Source organism: Eschrichtius robustus, chromosome 1, assembly GCF_028021215.1.
Source record: "Eschrichtius robustus isolate mEscRob2 chromosome 1, mEscRob2.pri, whole genome shotgun sequence".
Taxonomy (NCBI): Eukaryota; Metazoa; Chordata; class Mammalia; order Artiodactyla; family Eschrichtiidae; genus Eschrichtius; species Eschrichtius robustus.
The window spans coordinates 97,826,651-97,842,979 of record NC_090824.1 but is presented as its reverse complement, the minus strand read 5'-3'; the positions used below and the strand labels follow the sequence as shown (position 1 = coordinate 97,842,979).

At 34.8% G+C, this 16,329-nt stretch overlaps 1 protein-coding gene across 1 annotated transcript in view; it reads left to right on the top strand.

Moving 5' to 3' along the window:
• TRPM7 (transient receptor potential cation channel subfamily M member 7) overlaps positions 1-16,329 on the top strand; it is a 111,984-nt gene that overhangs the window by 73,506 nt on the left and 22,149 nt on the right. The window contains exons 22-28 of the mRNA XM_068551508.1: positions 1,310-1,484; positions 3,389-3,515; positions 4,597-4,781; positions 5,785-5,917; positions 6,804-7,519; positions 9,640-9,707; positions 14,853-14,949. Coding sequence (XP_068407609.1) covers positions 1,310-1,484; positions 3,389-3,515; positions 4,597-4,781; positions 5,785-5,917; positions 6,804-7,519; positions 9,640-9,707; positions 14,853-14,949 — 1,501 coding nt within the window. The remainder of the gene's footprint in view (positions 1-1,309; positions 1,485-3,388; positions 3,516-4,596; positions 4,782-5,784; positions 5,918-6,803; positions 7,520-9,639; positions 9,708-14,852; positions 14,950-16,329) is intronic.

Below are 16,329 nucleotides of genomic sequence, written 5' to 3'. Positions count from 1 at the left end.
AAACATATATTCTCTTAGTAGTTCTCTTAAGTGGTCAAATAAGGCGTTATTTAACCATTTTACAAAGAAAAAAACTGAATCTTGGGGGGTTATGGGATTTTTTTATTGTAAGTCACAGGGACTCAACTCTAACTTAACTAAAAAAAAAAATGTATTGGCAGATCTAACAATTTTAAAGGTAAAGGATCAAGACTAAATGATTATATATAAATAAATATTTTATAATTTCTCCATCTAGTCTAGACTTACTGTCCTCTTTACTTCTCACAGTCCTGCCTTCCATTTCTACTCTCACTATATACTTGTTCAAAACATATGAAAATGTCTTAGTAACTTCTTTTAGATTGATTTAGTACTGCAATTATTGTTAGTTCATAGTAGATTAAAGTACAGATTTATTGTACATGTAGTCTCTTGATCTCCATGGGATTTTCCCCTTAGATTATTATTTGTGGATGAATATTATTACATATTGCTAGAGTGACACTACATTCACTTTCTTAGATGTAAGTGCTGAACACTTGTACACATAAATAAGTGGATAGAAATTAAAGTTTCATTATAGCATTTCACTTAATTCTTTGAATTCCTGAGTAATGATGTCAAAATTCACATTGTGATTTAGCAATAAAAATTGTTTTTTAATGATTTATTATGTGATAGCTCAGCTAGGCTCTTTTTCAATTTTGCTGAAATTAAAGAATTGCAAACTACGTGACTTGCAAAAGAATTTGTTAACCAGATACGGGTATCACTTATTTTTTCAACACCCATACTGATAATTCAGTTTGTTGTTTTATTTACCTCCTAGGAGGTTTTCACAGCCCAGGAGACAAGGCACCATGGTAGGGTTCAGGATGGGTGAGAAGAATGCCTTTCTTTTGTGAAGTGGGCAAAAGGTACTATCAAAGGAAGGTAGAAAAGATAGTTTGCACCTCCTGTATAAGAACAGAACAGTTTTAGGAAAGAACTCTCATGGAAATTGGTTCCCTGAATCTGCCCCTTATGTCTATACTTCTTTAAAATCTTCATGGACATGAGATAGGCAGACTCCAGTTTGAGCCTGTGATATGGTTCATTATGTAGAAGATGCCTATGACTTATCTGATGTTACAGATCAGTTTTTACATAATTTCCTTGATGTTAAGGTTTATGTAGTGATGAGGTTTCCTGAATGCTAATGCTAGGAATAAAAAGAAACTCAAAGATTCAAGTTATCTATTGGAACATTAGAAACTGTTTTTTAAGATGAAGAATTGTCTTTGTGTTTAAATTCCCATGTATTTTAACAGTGTTCATTTTTTAACAGGTGGCCAACATGTTCTACATTGTAGTGATTATGGCTCTTGTATTACTTAGTTTTGGTGTTCCCAGAAAGGCAATACTTTATCCTCGCGAAGCACCATCTTGGACTCTTGCTAAAGACATAGTTTTTCATCCATACTGGATGATTTTTGGTGAAGTTTATGCATATGAAATTGATGGTAAGGATTTATGTGTACAAATATATCTTTTGGTTATTTCATATTTCAAAGTCAAAATTGCATTATAGTAATATTACAAATTTTCACAAATCAAACTGTTACCAACCTAAGTCCTCCCACGATACATTAGTTAATCCCAGAAGAAACATAACAAAAATTAATTGAAAAAAAGTATTTCAGAATTTTTTTTAGCTGTAATTAATGGAATCTGGCCTAAACTGGCTTACACAGTAAGGACATATATTAGCTCACATAACAGAAAGTTCAGAGGTAGAGTGGTCTTTGGGATTGGTTAATTCATGCTAAGGACACATTCTTTTTCATCCCAGTCCTCTGTAATAAGTGTCTGATTCATACAGGTTTTCCTTTACAATTGTAAGACTCTGTCACAAGCAACAGGAGGAAGGAGACACTGTTTTCCATTGGTTCTCTTCAGGGGAAAAAGTCCCTTTCCCAGATGCCTTCTATTGAACCGGTTTTTTAATCTCATTAGCTCAAATTGGCTTCAGTCTGCCTGTCTTTAAACAGGGCAGGGGTAATGGAATTACATTGATTAGTTGGATTGTATATACTCTTGAATTGTAAAATTCAACCCTGAATACATTCTCTGCATAAAGCTATTCTATTGTTTTAGTTAAAAAGGCTAGATAACTTGTGAACATAGTTGATACTGCCAACTTTCAAGGATGTTCTTCTGACCTTCACATTGAGTTATGGAATCTTTATTTTGTTAGTTTGCTCATGTTCTCTCTTGCTCTCTCTCTCTCTCGCATCTTAACTTTACTCCTCCATCACCCCCATTCTGTGTTGCTCCTTACCCACCTATTTATAGGTGATTAGATCAGGGGATGGTCACATAGTAGTCATCAGTTGTTACGAGATGTTGGTTAAAACAGTGAGGTTTTACCAGCCTGGTAAAATTTTGTGTTTAATGGCTTCCTGTTTAGTGTCATTTCCAGGTTTTTATCGTCTGCTTTTTCTTATGTGGCTCTAGTTTAGTTATAACGCATTGGATATAGTTTTTCACTCTCCTGCATTCTCTTTCTTGGGTATTTGCTTCATCATACTAATCTGAATAGAGTGGAAATAGATTCATAAAATTTTTTAGGAGTGAAAGGACCTTATGCATCAGTTTGCTCGTAAAACCATTTTATGTGAAAGGAATGATACAGCCATGATGAGAATTTCAACGATGTATATTTTTTAAATGCTTACAAAACACCAGGTGCTAAGTGTATTATAAAGATTTGTATAAAACTTGTCACTAGTTCAAGATTATTTAATTCAAATCCTGGCCCTACTTGAATTTATTTTACTTTATTCCTCATAACTCTGTGGTGGGTATTAAAGCTCTTCCCTTCCTTAATTCAGCTGTGTTATGGCTTCAGAAACATTCCAGATGGAGGCAATGAAATGCAAGGAATTCAGATCTAATCATTGTGTATTTAAGAGGCACTTTAACCATTCCTTCAACCCTCCTTTGTGGCCTAATAAGCTAAAGTCAGTAATCATTATGTTTGTAAATTTACTATGAGTTTATCATACTCTTTTCTGGTTCAGTTATTTTTCTTATAGAAATGTGTGGCTGAATCTGGGAGTTTTATTCTTCTTAATGCTCCTCTGGCTAAACCCTACCTTGGAGGGTAGACATAATACAGAAATACACTTCCTTGTATGGAGTAGAGTCGTAGAATAGTACCCACATCCTTCACAAAATTCTTCTCTTTTGGAATACTGTTAAGTTGGTGTTTGTATGGCTGCCTGCCCAGAAGCTTTTGCTAGAATCTGTGAAACAGATATGTACATAATCAAAACTTCCTTCAAACAAACCTACACAGATATTGACTAGAAGCAGTAACTGGTAAATTACTGTTTTAATTTTTTTTTTTTTTTCCTTTCTCAAGTTTGTGCAAAGGATTCCAGTATCACTGAAATCTGTGGTCCTGGGACATGGTTGACTCCATTTCTTCAAGCAGTCTACCTCTTTGTACAGTATATCATTATGGTCAATCTTCTTATTGCATTTTTCAAGTAAGAATTTTATTTGGTTGCTTATTGTAATGAGATCATTTAATATATAGTTCTCTTTTTGAAGGAACTATACAAAATTTAAAATATAAAGATTTTATTGAGGCTTAAACTACTAAAAATTATTTTTGAAAATTACCAATAAGAAGGCATGCATTTTCAAAATCAAATTCATTCTAAATTTGAGACTCTATCTTTCAACATGCAGTTTTTTTATAAATTTAATCTTTATTTGGTATTTATTACAAGGTGGCCAGGGAATACACAGGCAGTATACAAAACAGAAAGGCAAATAGAAAATTCTTCAGTAATCCCATTCTTAGTATTTTGGTATACATCCTTTTTATCTCTTATATATATGAACCACTTTTTCTTTTCAAAAATAATGTTTTTATATTCTGTATACTGTTTTTAACTAAGCAAAACATGAATATTATCCTACATTAATAAATATCCCTCTCCAGTTTTTTAATGACTACCTCGTATTCCATGATATAGACTGTAATTTTTAAGCCAATATGTTATATTGCTCCATTCGATTGTTTATAATTTTTTGTTCCCCAAAACCACATTGTGGTTAAATTTTTTATTAATCCTTATGTATTTCCTTAGAGTGTTTTCCTAAAAGTAGAACTATTCAATATATGTATATTTCGGACTTCTTCTATTTAAGTCAAAATAGGCCTGTGTCTCCAAATCTCTGCCAACAGTAGGTATTATCTTTTTAATGGTTGCTAATTTGACAGTACATAAGAGTCTTGTTTTTATTTGCACTTATTTTGTTACTACTCAGGTTGAATATTTTCTTCTGTTTTTGTCATTTATATATAATTTTAAAAGCTTAAAATCATCTTTTCTGCCGATTTTTCTGGGAGTTTATAATTAAGACCCTCAACAATATCAAACTTTGCCTTATACTATTGCATGTATTTTTTTCCAGTTTCGCATTTGCCTTTTAGTCTTGTTTATGGTGGGGTACTTCTTTGAATCCTTGTTTAGAGCAGAATTACAATAAAATTTTAGTATTTAAAACTTTAAAATGTGATTAGCTAAGTTTGTTTATTTTTATTCTTTGTTATTCAAGCAATGTGTATTTACAAGTGAAGGCAATTTCCAATATTGTATGGAAGTACCAACGTTATCATTTTATTATGGCTTATCATGAGAAACCAGTCCTGCCTCCACCACTTATCATTCTCAGCCATATAGTTTCTCTGTTTTGCTGCATATGTAAAAGAAGAAAAAAAGACAAGACTTCGGCTGGACCAAGTAAGTAAAATATATTAAGGCAAATGTTTTTATTTTATCACTTATCAGTATTACACTGAAAGCTAAGTATTTTTTTTAAATAAATAAATTTATTTATTTATTTATCTTTGGCTGCATTGGGTCTTCGTTGCTGCACGCGGGCTTTCTCTAGTTGCGGTGAAGTGGGGCTACTCTTTGTTGCGGTGCGCGGGCTTCTCATTGTGGTGGCTTCTCTTGTTGTGGAGCACGGGCTCTCGGCACGCGGGCTCTAGAGTGCAGGCTCAGTAGTTGTGGCGCACGGGCTTAGTTGCTCCGCGGCATGTGGGATCTTCCCGGACCAGGGCTCGAACCTGTGTCCCCTGCGTTGGCAGACAGATTCTTAACCATTGCGCCACCAGGGAAGTCCCTGAAAGCTAAGTATTAATTTTATTCAGAAGACTTAACTGGTTAATGTTATTGTAAAGGCTTTTGTTGAATTTGCCTAAACGTAAAAGAATTTAAAGTGCAATATGGTTATCTATAAAAGTAAATTTAGTATTAAACTTCCTTTTTGGTATGGCATCTCAATTCGGTTTTGTTAAAATGCTAGTGTAAACCATAATAACACTTGCTGTTCTACAAACCATTTTGACTGCTGTGTAAACAATAACACTTTTAGTACATTCTGTATACTACGTGAGACATAATAAACTCTGCCTAAAATTTTACAGTGGCTTTTTATTCTACCAAATCATTTCTTATATTCTTCTACCTAGGTATGCGAAGGAGAGGTGTGAGAGGGAGATGGGGAAGGGTATTTTATAGGAAAAGGAGGAAGTACTGGAAACTATTCTTCCAGCATCACACTGTGAGTGAAGAAAGAAGTAGAAATACTTGTTTAGGGCTTTAGAAACACACCAGTAAAAAGAGAAAAAAAAATGCAGATGATTTACATAGCCTTATGAACTCTAAATAACATAAAACTCATGAGCTAAAGTTTTTCTCGATGTCTCTGTTGATTTTTTTTTTTCTTTTCCCTCCTTAGAACTTTTTTTAACAGAAGAAGATCAAAAGAAACTTCATGATTTTGAAGAGCAGTGTGTTGAGATGTATTTTAATGAAAAAGATGACAAATTCCATTCTGGGAGTGAAGAGAGAATTCGTGTCACTTTTGAAAGGTTCAGAAACTCTTTAATTTTAACTGATTTTATGTCAGAGTGGGTTCTGTTAGTTATGTCTCTTACTCATGGTCATTGTTCAATTTATGTTTGTCAAACAAGTAAGTTTAGTAATGGTTTTACATAATATATTGGGAGACAGTTCAGTTCTTTACTTCTAAGACTTCATGTAAGTCAGTAAGTCAGTCTCTTAATTGTTTTTTGACCCTTGTTACAGAGAGCAGAAAAGAGTTGGTGGAGAAAAGTTAAACTGTCTTAATTGTTTTAAAACATGTTTCTTTCCGTTAGTTTTGCTACGTTCTAAAAGTATATGGTATTTGTGTAGGTACAATAATGGTAATAGTAGTTTATGTGTATGTAGCTGAATACACAGTTTTGTGTTACTCTGATGGGGGAATAAATAGCTATGGTACAAAAGTGTGTTTTAAAATCTTATATTTTTATTATAATAGGATTAACACTTGATCCTTCTTTTTTAAATTAATTAATTATTTATTTATTTTTGGCCGTGTTGGGTCTTAGTTGCGGCACGGGGACTCTTCTTTGCAGTGTGCAGGCTTCTGCCTAGTTGTGGCATGTGGGCTTCTTTCTAGTTGGGTCGTGTGGGCTCCGGGGCGTGCAGGCTCCAGAGTGTGCGGGCTCTGGGGCGTGCAGGCTCCAGAGTGTGCGGGCTCAGTTGTTGTGGTGTGTGGGCTCTCTAGTCGTGGCGCGTGGGCTCCAGAGCTTGTGGGCTCAGTAGTTGCAGCACGCGGGCTTAGTTGCCCCACAGCACGTGGGATCTTAGTTACCTGACCAGGGATCGAACCCGTGTCCCCTGCATTGGCAGGCGGATATTTCAAAACCATTAATTTTTAACATTTGTAAAACTCCTGTGTTTCCCTTACAGAGTGGAACAGATGTCCATTCAGATTAAAGAAGTTGGAGATCGCGTCAACTATATCAAAAGATCATTACAATCATTAGATTCTCAAATTGGCCATTTGCAAGATCTTTCAGCCCTGACTGTAGATACATTAAAAACACTCACTGCCCAGAAAGCTTCAGAAGCTAGCAAAGTTCACAATGAAATCACACGAGAATTGAGCATTTCCAAACATTTGGCTCAAAACCTTATTGATGATGGTCCTGTAAGACCTTCTGTGTGGAAAAAGCACAGTGTTGTAAATACACTTAGCTCCTCTCTTCCTCAAGGTGGTCTTGAAAGTAATAATCCTTTTCTTTGTAATATTTTTATGAAAGATGAAAAAGATTCCCAATCTAACATATCTGGTCAGGATTTACCTGTAATACCCCAGAGAAAAGAATTCAATTTTCCAGAGGCTGGTTCCTCTTGTGGTGCCTTATTCCCAAGTGCTGTCTCTCCTCCAGAACTGCGACAGAGACAACATGGAGTAGAAACCTTAAAAATGTTTAGTAAAAATCAAAAATCAGGCAGTTCATCTAATAGCATACCACATGTATTATCCCCACCAACCAAATTTTTTGTTAGTACACCATCCCAGCCAAGTTGCAAAAGCCACTTGGAAACTATAACCAAAGATCAAGAAACTGTTTGTTCTAAAGCTGCAGAAGGAGATAATGTAGAATTTGGAGCATTTGTAGGTAAGTTTGGCAAACTGATACTTGTACATCAGCATTATTTATTTTTTAATTATAATTATCACCTTAGAAATAAAAATAACTTGCTAATTATTGAAATCATGTACTGTGTGACAAGTGGACTACCTTTTCATAGAGTATAGTTCTAAAAATTTTTTAAGGAGTCAGAAGTCAGGGAAGTAGGTTGAATTGGGCTATACTAGTTATATTAGCACATACCTCTTTGGTGCAACTTACTATAATAACAATTGTATGGAAAACTTATTTGGACTCTGTCTTTTGAATTTAAGCACAGTCTGTTGAATTTGATCAACTTTTGTTGAAAGAACTTGAGTGATTTGTAAGTGTTGCAAGACAAAGGTATAGGGGAGGCTAGAAGTAACTGGAAAAGAGCAGTGTTTTATAAATAGGCTGACCATATAGTTTTTCATCCAAACCAGTACACTTCTGAGAGTGAAAGGGTGTGTTACTAATATTTACATTAGGATAATAGGGAAAGCCAAGACTCTACTTGGAAAATGAGTATTTATGGTCAACCCATTTATATACCCAGAGAGTATATACCCAGAGATCACTTCAGAAAGGAATGATTCATTCTTTTTTTTTTTTAATTTGTATTTATTTATTTATTTATTTTTGGGTGTGTTGGGTCTTTGTTTCTGTGCGAGGGCTTTCTCTAGTTGGCGGCGAGTGGGGGCTACTCTTCATCGCGGTGCGCGGGCCTCTCACTTTCGCGGCCTCTCTTGTTGCGGAGCATAGGCTCCAGACGCGCAGGCTCAGTAGTTGTGGCTCACGGGCCTAGTTGCTCTGCGGCATGTGGGATCTTCCCAGACCGGGGCTCGAACCCGTGTCGCCTGCATTGGCAGGCAGATTCTCAACCACTGCGCCACCAGGGAAGCCCAGGAGTGATTCATTCTTATACCTCACCTCAAGTAAAATAAGGACTGAAAATATATTTATTTTGGCAATGATAACATGTTAATAACATTGGTGAAAACTGTTTCAGTGAAGGATGTGATAGAGGAAGAAGCCTGATTATAGTGAAATAAAGTACAAATGGGAGGAGTGAATGTAGAGAGTGACTGGGGGGGGCGACTCTTAAAAGCTTGGCAGTGAAGGCAAAAAGAAAGAACTAATATTGTGGTTTGTATGTTTAAGGTTTTATTTGTTTTGTTTTTAGTGATGATGTTTTGTTATTTAAATGTTGACATTATGCCACGTGGAAGGAAAAGGTGAAGAGGGAATGCTTTGTAGAGCTAGCTAAGCCCCAAATATTTGTAGAATATAGTGTTCTAACAGCCTTCCTCTTAGATTATTAAAGATAAAAGTATTTAACAAAGAATTCTTAGAAAACAACTTGGGTTGTTCGTGGACATAACCAGAATATTCCAAGGTTTGAAGAAGGCCCTCTGTCTCTTCAAGTTTGAATTTTTCCTTCAGGTGGCTTCCTAACCTTGTCTTTAACACTTATATGAGCCTTCCCAGCCTAGGAATTTACCTAGTCACGGAACATGTATAGAGATGGTTCACAGAATGTTATGTCTATGTAAATATCTCCACAATTAGGGCCAACCCCATGGATTATCTAGGTACTGAGCATGCTGATCTCTACTGCTAGGCTATGTGAGTTCACTGTGGGTTTATAGAGACAACTTTTCCTACATAAAATCTATCCCAGTTTATTTTTAAAAAACATATTTTAGTCTGTTTGTTAATATATTGCCAGTGGTATGGATATGTAGATATAGATATCTATATGTTTGATGTCCATATTTATATGTAATATGTATATATGTATAATAAATGTATATAATGCTTTTTTTTATTGAGAGTAAAAATGATTGCTCCCCCTCTTCTAAATTTCAAGCAGTTCACTTCATATCACATGTTGGATTCTTTTAGGATCCTGTTACTGTAAACTTGAACTACTCATCTTCTCCAGCTTTTTGACACCTATTTTCAGTATTTATCAGGAAAGCTACAGGAAACTTCAGAGCCATCAAAACTACTTACAAGACAACATACGTCACTTGTTTGAATAGACTAGGCAATGACATTATTTTGATAGAATTAAAAAAAAACAAGTATTTTTTGTTGTAATCGTTTTTTTTTTCTTTTTTAAGGACACAGAGATAGCATGGATTTACAGAGGTTTAAAGAAACGTCAAACAAGATAAAAGAAATATTATCCGTAAGTAAATCCTTATAGCAGTGTGATTATTTTGCTATTTTGGAGTTTAGTTCAAAATAGAATTAAACATATTTTTCAGGAAAAATACAGTGTTAGCAGAAACCATCATCAACATGAGAGTTCCAAATATTTGAAGCTTATACACAATTTGAAAAAAAGAAAAAACAGTTGAGGAATATGAAAAAATGTACAAATAGCTTGCATTTTTTAACTGAAGTTAAAAAATCACCTATTTAACATTTCTCTTAAAAAATGCTTCTCCCTGTATGATTTCCACGGACTACTCATTGAGCTCAACTCTTTCCCAGGCCCCAAAATTCATTAGAATATAACCCTGCTTCTCAAGGACCCTGTGGTCTAGCAATGAAAAGCTGAATATGCCAGTAACTACAGTATCGCGTGCAAGTGTAAGATGTTCAATAACTGTTGGTTAAATGAGTTTTAAAGTGTACAGAACAACTAGCAGAAAGGTGTGTTTCCTGGCTGAAAATTTTTATTTCTTAACTGTTGCTTTCATAAATTACCAATAACTAATTTGAGCTTTAAGGGTAATAACAGCTACATCAAGATAATTAAGAAGACCTGGAAAAGTGCTAATTAAGCTTCTCCATCCCTTAAGAACTTAAGTTGTGGAAATGATCAAGTGATAAATACAACGGAAATAAAGTTTTTCCTAAAACTAAAGCCAAGGAAATGATAATGATATAAGCTTTTATAAATGATTATTTCTCATATGATCTATAGTTAATTGTGAAATTGCTGTCAGGACATGTTACTTATTACCCTACATCTAAAAGGTAGACTCAAGTGCATTTTTTGTAATATAAATACCAACTTTTTTTTTTTGGGGGCCGTGCCACTCAGCTTGCAAGATCTCAGTTCCCTGACCAGGGATTGAACCTGCGCGCTTGGTAGTAAAAGTGCAGAGTCCTAACCACTGGACCGCCAGTAATTCCCCAACATTTGTATTTTTAATAGCATACATTTTGATTGAACTATTGTACTAAAGTGAATAATTTACTTTAATGTCTATTAACTAGATTTTGTTAACTTTGGATTGAATTGGTGACTATATGGAAATTGAGATGTAGTGATTCCAGGAGGTCCCTTTCGTTCCATATTTGCCTTTAAGTTTGTATCTCTTACCTCAAATAAGACCATCAGAATGATGTAAGAAATACGATTATGGAGTATTCAAAGATGCCTAAATATCAGGTAAAGTCTCTTACTTGTGGGAGTCAAAAACTTAACTTAGGGCTGCCCTGGTGGCGCAGTGGTTAAGAATCCGCCTGCCAATGCAGGGGACACGGGTTCATGCCCTGGTCCGGGAAGATCCCATGTGCCGCGGAGCGGCTAGGCCCGTAAGCCACAACTACTGAGCCTGCGCGTCTGGAGCCTGTGCTCCGCAACGGGAGAGGCCGCAACAGTGAGAGGCCCGCGCGCTGCGATGAAGAGTGGCCCCCGCTTGCCACAACTAGAGAAAGCCCTCGCACAGAAACGAAGACCCAACACAGCCAAAAATAAATAAATAAATAAATAAATTTATTAAAAAAAAAAAAGTTAACTTAAAATATACATATACATTTAGATAGAGGAAGTAGGTAAGATAAACTTAACATAAGACTATAATTTGTATGATGTATTCTAACCATTTTAATTCTGTGACATACTTCTAAAGGTCTGAATTTTCCTTTATATATGATGCCTTACAGAGAAGGAGAAAACTAAATAAATAGGTTGAATGCATTTAGGTAGCATTAGCTGACACATGATGATGAAAAACAAGGGAAGAAGAAACGAATGAGAAAAAGTAATAAGTAGAAAGAAGAACTGACAAAGCTCTACCAGAGTTGGTTTTATAATTCTTAAAATGTAGACATGATATGTCTACATTCCATATGGGGTTTTTCTTGAAAAGGTTTTAACTGAAGTGTGTTTTACAGTAAATGAAGTGTTTTATGGACCTTCGTAACTTTTAAGAGTTTTTTTGTAATTTGGAATTATTTAAGTTTAATAAAATTTCTTATCACACTCTCTTTCTCCTATATGCAAATACCCTTTAATTAAAAATATGGACCCAGTATGTTATGGTGCTCAATTGTAGAGTCCATTTGTGTCAGTGTAAGAGAGCCCAGTGCCTCTTAATTTAGTCCTTCCTTATAGTATAATTAGTTGTTCAAGAGAGATGTACGTGATAATTTGGGTAGTATATTTGTTCACTTTTTATTAGTGAAAGTAATTTTTTAAATGTTTAAATTTTATAGTTGGGTACTTGGTATCCTAGAATTTTAGAGATAGTTATTGATACCTTTTAGCAGTTAGTAATAAAACTTAGTAATAGGGCTTCCCTGGTGGCACAGTGGTTGAGAATCTGCCTGCCAATGCAGGGGACACGGGTTTGAGCCCTGGTCTGGGAAGATCCCACATGCCGCAGAACAACTGGGCCCGTGAGCCAGAATTACTAAGCCTGCGCGTCTGGAGCCTGTGCTCCGCAGCGGGAGAGGCTGCGATAGTGAGAGGCCCACGCACCGCGATGAAGAGTGGCCCCCGCTTGCCACAACTAGGGAAAGCCCTCGCACAGAAACGAAGACCCAACACAACCATAAATAAATAAATAAATAAATAAATACATCTGATTGTCTTTAAAGAAAAAAAAAACAACTTAGTAATAGGGGCATTAGTGCCTAAGTGGCATTTGACCCCAAGTTTGACTCTAAACCTGTACACTTGAATTTTAGCCAGGAAAATTCTGAGGGCTGGGAATGGATATGGAGAAAGTAAATCTTTGGAGTGATTCTGACTTAGAGAATTGACATGACACCACAGTAAAAGGTTAGAACTGCTAACTAGCAGTTAGAACTGCTAACTAGCAGTCTTAGAGTTGTCAAACTCATCATGTCAAAACCTCAAATTCACCATCATCTACCCGCTCAGCAGACATATTTCTTTTCCTCCTGTATTTCCTACCTCTGTTAATAGCATCAGCATCCTAGTTTACCAGGACAAACTTGCACTCTTACTTCTCCCTTCCAGTCAATGGCCAAGTCTACTTGGTTTTGCTTCCTAAATACTTTTTTAGTGTCTCTACTTTTCTCAATCCTTAGTTATAGTTACCCTGACTTAGGCTGTTAATTATCTAATTTATATTTCATTGAACTTTTAAGGTATCTTTAACAAGGTGTCACAACAGCAGTTGAAGGAATTTGTCACGACACCCTGATGGCATTTTGCTGTTGTGAAGCACTTGATATATGGTGGGAAATCATTTATAATAAATGGACATTTCCTAATGGTAAATGGTAGATGTTAGGGTTTCCCCACAGATTGCACCTTTTAACAATGAACCTATTAAATGAACTTAAAACAGGAGTATGCTGAAAATTTTTAAGTGAGCAAATAACTTCCTGGTAAAAACAAGAAGAAATAACAAGTTTCTGTGAGTGGGAAGAAAAATGGTGGCTATGTTTTAAATTTAACAACTGTGAGTACTTCACTTAGAGGAAAAGAACTATAATGATAGAATAATGAGCTCTAGCTCGTGACGGTTAGAGGTTTTGAGTTCTTGAACATTTGTGGGTTATACATCCCTTTGAAAATGTAATGAAAACTACAGACCACCTTCCCAGGCACGTGCACATATACAAATTTTTTTCTTTTAAAATATAGAGTTTTACAAATACCTCGAAGCCCACTCATCAGTCCCACACTAGAATTTCTATCAAAGATGGTTCTATGAAATTGATGTGTCATTGCATCAAAGAGTATATATCAAGGAAAGTACTTAAGTAAAACAATCAAGAAATAGCTAGAACTGGTTCCAAAAGGAACAACTAAAATCAGAAAGGAAATCAGAGTTGCCTTGTGACAATAGGAAAAAGGTTAGCACTTTTTGCTTGGCTATATATCAATAAATCAGCTGTAATGTGAAGAATGTGAAACATCAAAGGTAGAGAAACTTAATTTTCTTGAGATGTCTAAGTTAAATTTATTTAATGAAAGTAATAGCTTATTGTGGTAGTAACATTTTAAAACTCATTGTTTCTGAGGGGTGGTAGAGGTTTGGAAATATTTTAAAGTTACATGGTAGTATGACCTGTGTATAGCTGAAAAGAAGAAACAGGGTGAAGGTATCAGATCTTCCACATTACTTTAATGAATTTCATTAGTTCATCTGGGAAAACAAATAGGTAAAAAGAAGAAAATGGGGGAGAATTAGTTGTTCATCTGGGAAAACAAATAGGTAAAAAGAAGAAAATGGGGGAGAATTAGTTGTTAGATACTAAATATCTATAAAGGTGGTACAATTGAAACATGAATATTTAGTGAAACATTTTGGTGACTCCAAAATAACCCTTCTACAAATACAAATTTAATAAGGGTTGGATTAGAAATTGATGAGAAAAGGAATGCTTTGTCAGTAAACACACAAATTGGACAACTGGGTAGAAATTTGGAAACGTCTGTTTCATATCACTTCATAAGCTCAGATGAATTCTGGATTTAAATATAAAAATTCAAAGTATAAAAAAACTTAAGAAAATAGAAATATTAAGTCAGTAAAGCCAGCAGGGCTTTTTAAACAAATATTAAGGGAAGGATGTAAAGAGATGAGTACCTAAAAATATAAAGCATAGATAAAACAAATCTGAAAAAAATTGAAATTTGACAAATAATGATCAGATAGGTCTTTGTTATACAAATAGCTTATACAAAGCAATAAGAAAGCTACCAAAACTCCCCAAAATAAATTTCCCCTCCACTTCTTTACTCTCCAAAGAAGAAAGTATTGCTGTTTCAATTTTAGTGTAAAATAGTAGTTTTTTTCTTTTTAAGGTGAATTGATAAATGTTTTATTATTTTCCCTATAGTTTCCTATTTTCCTCCAATTTTTTAAATGAACTTGTATTGCTATGAAAAAGGATTCATTCAGATGGATTTATGAATAATAAGCAAGTAGGGTGTTTTGATGGCAGTTTTTGAAATTGACATTGAAGAAAATAACTGTAATTTGTAATATACCCTTTGGAGTCCAGGTAGACTAAAGCATATTGAACTAAAGAGATCCAGAGGCTCTTATACTACTTAGAGCAATGATTTGAAATTTAGTTCAATTGTTTTAAAATTGTCTATATGTACAATATGCAGAATGATATTCCTTCTGAAAACACTCTGAAACACGTGAGTTCTCATGCTGGATTTACTGAGTGTCACAGAACTTCTATTCCTCTTCATTCAGAACGAGGTGAGTGTTTTGACTTCATGAATTATGCTAACAAACATACCCATTTAAGCTTTACAGGTATTTTATGGACATCATTAAACTTTAAATGTATTTTATGTATGTCACACACTTGAGCAGTGAATGTTTCAGAAGTCAGAAAATGCAGATTCTGGTCCATCATTGTTGTTCTTAACCTTGAATAATACATAATCTGAACATTCTAATATTTTTCAACAAATTGTTTAGACTTAAAAGATGAAAGGCAAAGACTCGCTTTTTACAAATCTGCTGACTTTAACTTTTACAAATGAATCGGTTGTATTTTAATCTGTATAGTCATTTAGTCAACTTATTTTTCAGCTTTAACCTTTAAAAATAACTAATACATTTATTTGGTTCAAAATTAAAATACACACACACACACACACACACACACACACAAGCACTTTGAAGATCAGTCTCAGTCTCACTCCAACCCCATGTGTAACCACTGTTATTTTTGTTTTTTCTCTAGAGTTTCATGCTTATGTAGTCATATATGACAATAGTCTTTTTTACCTCTTCATCTTTTACACAAAAGGTAGCATACCATACATGTTGTCCTGCACCTTTAATTTTTCATTTAAAAAGTTTAATGATCTGGAGATGTTTCCATATCATGCTTTTTTGGGGTCATAGTTACATGCATATAAATTTATTGTTATCTAACTTTTCAGTTATGTACATGGAATCTTTATAAGGTTCCTTAAGAAAAGCAGTACTTCCTTATTCCCCTCACCATCATTTCTCCTTTTATTCTCTTCAAGTTGGGTTTATTCCAGGAGTGCAAATTAGTTTAACATTCAAAAATATAAGGCATGATAGTAACAAATTAAAGAAAAAAATCATATGATTATCTTAATAGCTGCAGAAAAGGCTGAATTTGATGAAATTCAACATCCATTCATGATTAAAACTCCTAGCAAAGTAAGTATAGAATGGAGTGTCCTTAATATGAATAAAGGGTATCTAACAAAAACTTACCACAGATACCATACTTCATAGTGAAATATTGAACACCCTAGAAGGAGAACAAGACAAGGATTCTATTTAACATTTTAGCCAAAGGAAAAAAAGGAAGAAAAATAAATGGTAGAAGGGTTAGGAGGGAAGAAATAAAACTCACTATTTTTGGATAACGTGGATGTTATTTCTAAAATTAGGATGCCTGTAATTTTATATCCTCATATTTCAGTTTTAGGCAGTATCTGTTGACCTCCCACTAAAGAAGACAAGGATTGAGCTCTTCCCCACCACCGTCCCCACCCCTCTCTGTTCCCTAGCCCACATGCGTGCACAGATGTCTTTACCCTTTCCCACCAGTGTAGTTACGTCATGATTTTGGTTAGATCAACACTGGAT